At 41.3% G+C, this 10,931-nt stretch overlaps 2 protein-coding genes across 2 annotated transcripts in view; one reads left to right on the forward strand and one right to left on the reverse strand.

The window, feature by feature from the left end:
* LOC121930926 (cytochrome P450 2D14-like) overlaps positions 1-3,801 on the forward strand; it is a 26,207-nt gene extending 22,406 nt beyond the window's left edge. Inside the window, exons 10-11 of the mRNA XM_042467944.1 lie at positions 1,341-1,482; positions 3,623-3,801. Of these exons, the coding sequence (XP_042323878.1) occupies positions 1,341-1,482; positions 3,623-3,801 (321 nt within the window). The remainder of the gene's footprint in view (positions 1-1,340; positions 1,483-3,622) is intronic.
* A 1,673-nt stretch (positions 3,802-5,474) lies between these two features.
* Positions 5,475-10,931, reverse strand: part of LOC121930928 (cytochrome P450 2D14-like) — a 16,621-nt gene continuing 11,164 nt past the window's right edge. Inside the window, exons 4-8 of the mRNA XM_042467945.1 lie at positions 10,646-10,816; positions 9,488-9,629; positions 8,465-8,652; positions 7,583-7,724; positions 5,475-5,653 (exon numbers count right to left, since the gene is read on the reverse strand). Of these exons, the coding sequence (XP_042323879.1) occupies positions 5,475-5,653; positions 7,583-7,724; positions 8,465-8,652; positions 9,488-9,629; positions 10,646-10,816 (822 nt within the window). The remainder of the gene's footprint in view (positions 5,654-7,582; positions 7,725-8,464; positions 8,653-9,487; positions 9,630-10,645; positions 10,817-10,931) is intronic.

Here is a 10,931-nt window from a genome sequence, read left to right on the forward strand (position 1 = left end):
ATCTCCTAACAACTTTTCAGAAACCATAGACTCAGACATGGGGCAGGGTGTTATCAATATGCTGATGACACCCAAATATATTTCTCTATGTCTCAGTCAACAGCTTTGACGACAGATGGTATTTCTCCTCTCAGTCAGTGTCTTGAAGTTGTAATAGACCAGATGAGGAAAAACAAGCTCAAATTGAATCCAGACAAAACGGAGGTACTTACAGTAGGGGCCCCCAAACCAGACATCAAGTTGCAACCTCCAGTTCTAGATGGGGTCACGCTCCCCTCAAAGGACTGTGTTCACAGTCTGGGTTTTGCTTCTTGATTCATTGCTCCAGATGACAAATCAGGTAAATGCTTCGGATGACACACCAGCTGCGCCCTTTCCTGGAAGTAAAGAATCTAGAAACTGAGACTACCCTTGTGCCTAGTCCAGAAGCTCCAATTACAGTGCACCCACATAATCGGTGACTTTGAACATATGTTTAAAGCGGCACATCTCATTCGCATGAATGGGGAGTGCACCCATGGCACGCGCTTGTCACCGCGCCGCCGCACCACAGCATGCACGAGCCCCATTCATGTAAATGGGGCTTGAGCATGTGCAGAATTCAGCTTACTGGGGGGGGGGGCTCCGGAACGGATCCCCCGCATAAGCCAAGGGCACGTTGTAGTACAAAATATGGCAGCCAGGTTGGTCACCGGAAAATCCAGGAGTGACTGAATAACACCTATCTTAAAGTCATTTCACTGGCTGCCTATTAGTTTCTGGGCACAATACAAGGTGTTGGTTATTACCTTTAAAACCCTGCATGTCCTGGGTCCTACCTATCTAAGGGATCGCCTACTTCCGTATAATTCACCCCGCACCCTCAGGTCCTCTGGATGGAATTTATTGCAACCTATAAAGACCAGACTAACTGCAACCTCCCAGAGGACATTCTCTGCTGCCGCTCCCAGATTCTGGAATGCCTTGCCAGAGGAGATCTGTCAAATTTTCAGTCTAGACAGCTTTTAAAAAGCTGTTAAGACAGATCTCTTCCGGCAGGCCTTCCCCGAATAGAACAATCAGTTAATGATTTCTCCCCACCTTAGGTATCATTCTACTATTTCCCAGTAGACTGTTGTTATTATCAGTATTTTAACAATTGACTTTAAATTGTAATGTGTTTAATCCTTTGGGGGGGGGGGGTTAAATAAAGTATTGTACAGACTGTATGTACTGTATATTGACTGTTTTTTAATCATGTAAGCCCCTTTAATTGCTCCTGTAGCAGAAAAGCGGGGTATAAATAAGTCTTATTTATTTATTTATTTATTTAACGTTGTTTTGTTTCTCTCCCACATTAGGACACTATAATCCTGAATAATTTGTCTTCTGTACTGAAGGATGAAACTGTGTGGGAGAAACCCTATGAATTTTACCCAGAGCACTTCCTGGATGCAAATGGACAGTTTATTAAACGAGAAGCCTTCCTGCCCTTCTCTGCAGGTAAATCCAAGAAGAGGATTGTTGGGGTATTTGAAGAAAGCTTAAAAGCAGTTGTTGGTTTTCAAAAAAGTAGATTTTCAAAAAGGTGAGAAGTTGGAGGTGGCCTTTTTTAATTGCTTTGAAAAGAGAGGGAGAAAGAGAAAAAGCATGCTATAGACTCAGGATTTTATCACTTGAGCCTCAGTCTCACCTCAGTCTTGTTGCAATTGCATTATTTAAAAAGAACAGAAACATGCCAGTTTTGAAGCTTTTATTATCACACCTGTCTTCAATAGCATGGTGGGGATGTTTGGTGCCATTGACACTCTCCTCTGCATTTTTCCTTAGCCTCACCTTCGTGACCCTATGCCCTACACAGCATGCCTTTCTGTTTCTAAAAAAAAATTGTAACACAACTCCAGAGTTATGTGAACATGCTTTAGTGGGGAAAAAAGTAAAGAACAAGGAAAAAATTGGAGGGGAAAAAGAAAACAGGATGCTTGGGGAGAGTGGAAAAGGAAGAGACTGACACAACTTGACTGCTCAATACCGGGACTGCCACAGACTACCACTTATTACGCCAATGGCATAATGGGATGGCAGATCAATTGCCCACTTATTGATGGGTTTTCCCATTAAATAAAAGATGCCCTGTAATGATGCTTCAGAGGCAAGGCAGTAACAGGTCAGGCACAACATCGTGTGATAGGTTCCGCCAAATTGCTACAATTGCAGTTTAAAGCCCACATGTGATGAAGTCCTCAGACATGTTGTTATATTAAAACCACATCAAAACATAATTGATCTGATTACTTAGGTGTTTACAAGCAACTTCTCAATTTCTTGGTTACCTGACAAACATTGCACATTGCATTAGCTACAAACAGACTGATTACAAAACTACAAATCCCAGGATTCCATAGGATGTTCCCATGGCAGTTAAAGTGGAATCATAGTGCTATAAGTGTATAATCTGAAAGGGCGTAAGGTTATGTAGCTGCTGAACTAAAGGAGAAACAAGCTTATTGCACAGCGTTCTGGCAACGTTCTGGGGTACTAAATGAGAACAGAATGAAATGTACTTTATCGCACAGCTGGGTTCCCTTCAGTGCTCATTGTGTCTCTCGCCTGTCCCAGCAAGAACACTTCTAGATCGGTCCAGGTGACGCCAGTGCAATAAGCCAACCCATTCTCAACCCATCCTTGTGTTCTAATTGGCTAGGACAATTTCCTCCCCTCCCATCCTAGAAAGTCTACAATATCTACTGTTCTTCTGAGTATGACACAAGGAGGGTGCCACAAGTAGTATTAAAATTTAATTATATTTTTATTCATGTAATACTTTTTTTTCCAAGAAAAAGAATTATCACAATGTAAACATCTCCATAGAATGTTTTTAGATGGAGAATTTCTTCCCCCTTGTATACTGCACACCTAATAGACAAGAGAGAAGCCAGGGAAAGGTAGCAGCCCTCAGGGCAAGCAGATGTGTGTGTGTGTGTGTGTGTGCGTGCGCGCGCGCGTGTGTAGCAGGCAGGAATGCCTCTGCCTGTGTGCATTTCCCTGCAGCCTCCCGTTTTCCAAACTTTCCAAGTCACAGCCCTTCTCTCCCTCCAACCTCAGCGCCTTGGACCAGTCCCCTCCAAAAATGGGGAGTGCAAGGTTCCCCCAAAAAAACAGAGGTGTCTCCTAGCTGGCTCTCCTCCTCCTCCTCCACCGCCACGACTCCTTCCCTTTGGCTCCATCTTGCCTTCCTCTCCCTACCTATTTCTCTTTATGGGCGGCTCCAGTGAGCCAGACAGGGTGTCTGACCCATGAAGTGATAAGATCATAGAGTGATGTCACTTACTTCCACAGTACTAAAATCCTCGCTACAACAATTCGCATGCGCAAACTAAGGACTGCTTGGGAACAATCTCAGCTATAGTACCAATAAAACAGTATATGCAGTGCGATAAAATGTGTTCTCATACTGCTACCATCATTATAAATTATCGAGTGCAGTAACACCCATTCCCATATTGTTTCTCCAAAGAACGTTTCCAGGACTCTATGGGAACGTTACAGGTACTGGTGCGATAAACTTTAAAAATTGATCAATGTATTCCTTGCTGTTGTTGCTTTTGTTGTGAACACAGTATTTAACTTCCTTTTCCTGTAGGTCGTCGTGCCTGCCCTGGGGATCAGTTAGCTAAAATGGATCTCTTCATCTTCTTCACCAGCCTTCTGCAACATTTCACCTTTTGTATTCCTGAAAACTCTCCCAGACCCACAGAGGAAAGAGTATATTCAATGACAGTGACTCCAGCCCCATTCCAGATCTGTGCCATTCCTAGATAATGTCCTGAGCCCTATTGCTCATAGAATCATAGAGTTGGATATATGTCCCAACTAAAGCAGATATCACCTGGATTACTGCAACTCACTTCTAGTGGGACTTCCTAATTCCCCCCTTACCCCTCTAATTTCTGTGCAACGCTTCGTGGCCAGGATCATCTTCGTTGTCCGTCATTTTCACCATGTCACCCCCTTGTTGTTATCCCCCCATTGGCTCCCTATTCCATTCAGAATCCAATACAAAATCCTTCTCCTGACCTTTAAAGCCCTTCATGGCTTAGCTCCCTCTTGTTTGGATCTGAGTATGGGCATGGATGTGGTCAATATGCTAATTTAGATTGCCAGTGTCTTTTCCTCCATTACTGTAGGTTAGAGCAATCCTGGAGCAGATAAAACCAGCTAAAATTAGTATGAACCAGTGAGACTGCAGTTTCAAGTAAACTTTTTTGGCCTATTGACATCACAAAGGTGAAAACCTTACCTCTAAATATGTTAAAGAAGCTTGGCACAGGGTGCTGCATGCGTAGTGGTAGATAGATATAGTTGCACTTGGTTCAGAGGAACTTGGGAGGAGACGAGGTGGAGCTTGAAGATTAGTAGCTAACTAGTAGAATGTTTTGCAAATGCTTACTTGATTGTAACCAAATTGTATAAAAGGATTTGAATGCCTGTTAATACAGCTCAATCAGCTTTGTGAAACTATTCACCCAACTAGCCTCATTTGCACAGATGAATTAAAGCTTTGTTTTACTCGATTCCTGATTCGTCTTTCTTTTTGGCTTAATTAAAATGGAGAGGGTTCTCCCGACAACAATTTGATAGTTTTTTTGTTGTCTAGCAAATGGGGATGCCACTTGCTCCCTAGCAGTTGAAGCAAAATATTAGGGGATTCGTGACAGAAGCAAAGGCAGCTGAAGTGTTGCTTCTGTGCTGAAAGTTGAGAAGAAAGGGGAGCAGTAAGTGTCATGGACCTTTATGGGCATACCTAATCTAAGGAACAAGTATATGCTTCAACTGAACATGTGTTGATATGTGAACAGCCCTCTAAAAACTCCCCTGTGAACAAATGTACACCCCGACACAACAACAACAACAACAACAACAAAATGTTTAAAGCTCACTTCTGTTTTATATTATTGTAAGCCCATCTTGGGCCCCACAGCAAGACATAAGTAGGGTATAAATTGAATGAATGAATGAATGAATGAATGAATGAATGATCAAAGCAGAAATATAAGGAGCACACCTTCTTCCTCACATGTTGATTTTGAATGTCTTAATATAATTATATTCATCCAGGTTGTATGAGCGGAGTGCCCTCTAAATCTTGCTGAGAGTTGTAGTGTATCAGTCCAAAAATGCTTACAGCTTCCACAAAGCTTCAGATCAAATTACTTCATGAAGCTATCAAAATTGTAAAGCAGCTTCCCAGTTGTCGCCTGTGAACAACATTACCTTCAAGTAGATGCTATAGGTAATAACGCCACCTTTAACATTATTGGTATCCAGGTGTAGCTGTGACTAATAAACTACACATAAGGATGAGGTTTAGTAAAGGATCACATTCAGTGATTTGATACTCTGATTTATTACTTCAGGAAACATAAAGTCTAATGGTAATTTGCACTTGGCTTGCACAGTGACAGTTATAAGCATAACTATGCAGACATTTCCATTTATCTTGAAACAACCTGGAGTTTATAGGGATGTGGGACAAGTGTAAAAGAAAAACATCCATCTTCTCTTGGCCTGTGCTGGTTCTCTGAAATCCAAAAGGTGAAATGCTGAAGGAGGCTTGTGAAGAAGAGGAAAAGCTCCATCCTGGCTAGTTGTTCTGCTGCACAAACACGGGGACCTGGATGAAGAGAAAGATAAGGACACCTAGCCAAATTGTCAATCCAATCCCAATCCATTACAAGGGGGGGGGGATCCGGCCTTCTCCCTCCACTTGTCCCTTAGTCTGAGAGTTCTTAACTTAAGCTGGCACAGTTTACATAATAGCCTTCACCGCTACAAACTTCCACATGAATTATTTGGCACTGTCTATCAAGTACTGCCGCTTTGCCCAGTTTGCACACAAATACATAGATTCGCCCTCCACCGCCCCACCACCCAAATATAAATACAATGGACCCTTGCCTTACACGGGGGATCTGTTCCAGACCCACGCACCCCTCGTGTAAGGCTAATTCCACACATGCTTGAGCCCCATTCATTTAAATGGGGCTCATGCGCACAGCGACGCGGTGGCATGGGAGCATGTGGGACACCACGAGAGCACGCCCCATTCATTTGAATGGGATGTGCTGCCCCTTGCGCCCCACATGCTTCCCGCAGCTTGAGCACATATACCACGGGCGCACTGTATTTGGCTTTTCCTTACAGTGTGTGTGTGCTGAGATACCATGGACAGCCAAAAAGATAAAAAATGGGTCCTTGAACAGATCGAGCCTGAAATCTCCCTGGAAGCTAAGATGATCAAACTGAGGCTGCCATACTTTGGCCACATCATGAGAAGGCATGACTCATTAGAAAAGACAAGAATGCTAGGAAAGGTAGAAAGTCATAGAAAGAGAGGAAGATCACACAAGAGATGGATAGACTCAATCAATGGGGTCATAGGCCTGAATTTACAGAATCTAAGTAGAATAGTGGCGGACAAAGGGGTCTCAGTGGTGTCTCATCCACAGGGTTGCCATGAGTCAGGTCAACTTGAGGGCAGTTAACAACAAACAACAAGTATTTTTGTGTAAGAGAGTGACAGATAAATGAGGGCACCATAGCATTATATGGTCCCATGACAGAACAGGCATGGAAAAGGAGATGGGGGACAGTAAAATTTCAGCTTCTAACAAGCCCCAGGAGGAGGAGAGGAGTCATTTAAGAAAGAACAAAGTTTAAAAGTAAATAGTGAACCCCCTCTTTTCCTTCTTCTCCTCCTTGCCAACTTGACTACATTCTGATGTTGCTTGACTGCACATGTCCTGATTTTCATCTGAGATATTGGAGGGTATGGAATTGGAAAAGAAGGCAGTTGAACTTTTCATTGCAGTCCTCCCATGGCAGGGTTGAAGGACAGAGCTTCCACTGGCAGACCAAATCTAAAATCCTGCCCCTTCTCTTTCTCCCCTGATAATTGCAGGTGGACTGGCATTTCCTCACCCACATTATGCCCACTGACCAGCCCTCACCTCCCCGAAGAATCATACAAGCGTTATTGAACCTTTACACGGGAAATCATAATGCCACATAGGTAGGAAAGGGGGTTATTAATGTATTCTGTGTGTGTGAGACATTACAAAAGAGCATGTTTTAAATGAGGGTGAATGAGAGAAGAACAGAGCAACAATGACATAATGCAGTAACCTCCTTCTGGGGAGCACACTATTATCCTATTATAATTCTGTTTTACATGTACTGTACTTGTAACAAGGCCCAAATATAAGTCTTACATTTGGCCAAGGAAACGGCCTGCCAGCTGTTTAATACTGTTTCACCTTTGTTAGCAAAGGAAGAGTTTATGGTTTCCAGAAAATTTCCCACCCAGAGGTTGTCTAATATTAACTCCACAATACCAGTTCTGCCTCTCTAGAAAGTACAGTCCAATTTGATTCCTCAGATGGAAGAAGCTGAACTAAATGCTCTGAGATGAAAAGAATCAGCTTTATCCATTAGAGAACACCTTTTCTGCTGAAGGCGGGAGAAACAGAAGCCCTCTCATTCCTTGGAAACTCACCTGGAATATTTCTTAAAATCACTCAGCCTCCCCCCACTTTTGAGTTACCTGCTGAAAAAGGCAGGAATGCTGCTTGCTTGGCAAACTGTCCATTGGCATCCAGAAAATGCTCCGGATAGAACTGATGTGGATTCTCCCACACATCTTCATCTTTTAGCACAGACGAGAGATTGATCAGGACTGTGGTACCCTAAGACACATCCCATTATTTTTATCAGAATAATGTCCAAACAATCATGTTTCCTTTTTATCTAATTAGTTCACCTCCAAAGAAACCACTCAGGGACACTTTTTTATTCCTTCCTTAACAGTGCAAAATAGAAAACATGAACTTGAGTCTAGCTGCGTCTTACCCATGATATTAGAATCCCTAGCCTTGCATGCCTACATCATAGCTAAGCAATATTTCCATTTATAATTATTAATGGTCAAAGCTTTTTTTTCAACAGATTTCTTGCAATGTCCAAAATTAAGTTAGCACAGATAAATAAAAACAAAGGGACGTATGCCATCATCAAAAATCAATTCCCCAAAGTTCATATTCCTTATTTTAACCTCCATACAAAAATACAGCACAACTAAAATTTATTAAACTGTAAACCTGTAAGCATAAAAAGAACTTTAAAATTAACTCTTAGTTATTTTTTAAACACGGGGAAAGGAATTAGTTGTGGAGTCAAAGATGGCATAGTGGTTTAAGTGTTGGACTACAATAGGGCAAGTCACATGTTCTCTGTCTCAGAGAAAGGCTATGGCAAACCTCCTATGAACAAATCTTGCTATGAAAACCCCATGATAGGGTCACCTTAGGGTTGCCATAATTTGGAAATGACTTGAAGGCACACAACAACAACAACAAGTTATTTGTAACCTTTTTCTTTCAAGTTCTGTCTTTCTACTTCTATTCTTCTACTCTTCATCCCATCCTACCTTCGGGATAAAATAGCCTTCCAGCTCTGTATCTTTATATGTCATGTGGGGCAATCCAGCTGGAATAACATTCCCATATCGTTGGATTTCATGGATTACAGCACGAGTATAGGACATGTTTTTCTGGTCTTCCATTTTGGGTGACCTGTTCTTGCCAATCACCATATCAATTTCTTCTTGAACCTTTCCTGGAAAACAATGTTACAACAGCCTTCAATGCGGCACAAAGCTAAACAGTGCAGAGTATGGGAGAACGCATTGTATATCTTTCAACACTATTTGCTTTTTATATCAGTGCTTGATGGAAAACAACAGTGATATTGATGTAGGGTACTGAACAGCTTGAAACAATCTGCATCCCAGAATACAGAGTTATATATACATTCATTAAATTTGCTCACATGTTAGAGCCTTTTTTCCTGGAACGATAGCTTTTCGTTCTTTGGAATACCTGTAACCCTAAATGTAGCTGCTGTTCTGTAACTGGGTTCTGTTTCTCTGTTTAGATATAGATACAGATATATGTATGGATACAAAATTATTTATCATCCAAACTTTCACAAGTAGAACCAGAAAGATTACCATCATTTTACAAAAAACATTTACAATAACCAAAATTTAGAATTACAGAATAAAACCTCTTAGACAGTCCCACAAATAATATCACTCAAAGTATCATCAACTGATGTTAAGAAGTTGCAAAGGGAAAAGGGTATAACATTACCTTCTAAAAGCCCATCTGTTATTCCCTAATAGGCATTATAAGAGTATTAAAACTCCTACATTCCAGAATATTAAGACCAATTACAAAATAAAAATAAGAATCAAATAAAGAATCTGCCCCATTTTCTTTACACACAAATGGAAGAAAGACTTCTTCTGAAGATATAAAATAGACTCTAAATGGACATAAGGTCTACAGTAGACTCTAATTGGATTCTAGAAGGTCTAAAATACTCTAAATGACAGAAGACTTTGTGCACAAAGAAGGCTTGTAAAACAATTCTTCACAACAGCACTTACTCTGGACATTGGGGTAAAGGATCATGTACAACAGTCCCCAGCGCAAGGTAGCAGAAGTGGTCTCTGTGCCAGCAGCAAATAGGTCACCAATCACCACAGGAAGGTTATTGTCACTGAAAAGGCTGTTTTTATCATCCTTTCTCTGAGGAATCAATATATGGATAAGGTATGAGACAGTGAAGAAAGCTGATATGAAAAGAATAAAGTCATTTGAAATGTGGTACTGGAGAAAAGATCTACAAATACCTTGAACTGCTAAAGAGACAACCAAATGAGAGTGAACCAAACTCTCCCTGGACATCAGAGTGACCAAGGTGAGGCTACCATATTTTGGGCATATCGTGCAACAATGGAATCACTGAAAAAGACAATACCGCTGGGAAATGCAGAAGGCAGTAGAAAGAGAAGATAGCCACATTACAGGTGGAAAGCCCTGAACCCAAGTTTGCAAAACTGAGAAGCGCTGTTGAGGACCAGGGCATTTGAACATCTCTCATTCATAGGACTCTCACAGATTAAAGCTGGCTTGATGATAATTGACAATAAGCTCCTAATCAGGAATTTTCTGAAGCCAGAATTGGACATTACAGTTGCCCAAAGCTTGGAAGTAAAACATTACATTGTAGCATATTACTTGCAATAAATTTCCTTTTGGTGGTAACACCCTTTCTATATTAGTTCACAAGTAATGGATGCGGGGCCTTGGTTGCTTCTTTTTCTTCACCAGAAGAATAGGGAGTTCCTACATGACTTTCAGCAGAGTGTAGTTCCCACCCCACAGAAGTGATTTTTTTTTACTCCATGTCCGTGCTCCATGCAAGCAGGTTAGTAATATATGAAAACTCACTCTCTCAATCCATTCTCAGGCTTTGTATCTTTTCTCAGCCTCAAACTGCCAATGGCCTGTTTGTTTGGGCCCAAAGTAGCTACAAAGTAACTAATACAAATTAACCTTTCTAGAGATTGACAGCTGGTTTACAAGACCTCCAAAATCCATCTGCCAGGTGACAGAAGCCAAACTCACTACCCTCAACAAAAGGTTTTGAGATGATCTGCAGAGCTCCAAGAAAATCTGTATGCGGGACTCATAAAAAACATGCAGAAGTATTAAAGGTTCCTTCAGAGGTAAGATTACATTACACAAACTCTACATCTTACCTTCTCCATTTCTTCCAAAAAAGCATCAGCAAAACATTTCTTACATGAGGGTTTCAAACTTTCTTTGTGTTCCTTCAGAATCTCAGCCATATAGGCATAAAAGTTTTTTTGATGTTGAAAGATATGTACAAATCCAGGGATGCGCATTAAAAAAGGTGCTGCCTGAAGGAGCTGATAGCCAAAATAAGAAATAATATAGCCATTATTCTATATGCAAGAGTTACAGCCATTAAAGCATCCTGATCACAAAGTGTCTTGCCATTGGTGTTGTGTAACTTCAAAGAAT

Source organism: Sceloporus undulatus, chromosome 5, assembly GCF_019175285.1.
Source record: "Sceloporus undulatus isolate JIND9_A2432 ecotype Alabama chromosome 5, SceUnd_v1.1, whole genome shotgun sequence".
Classification (NCBI taxonomy): Eukaryota; Metazoa; Chordata; class Lepidosauria; order Squamata; family Phrynosomatidae; genus Sceloporus; species Sceloporus undulatus.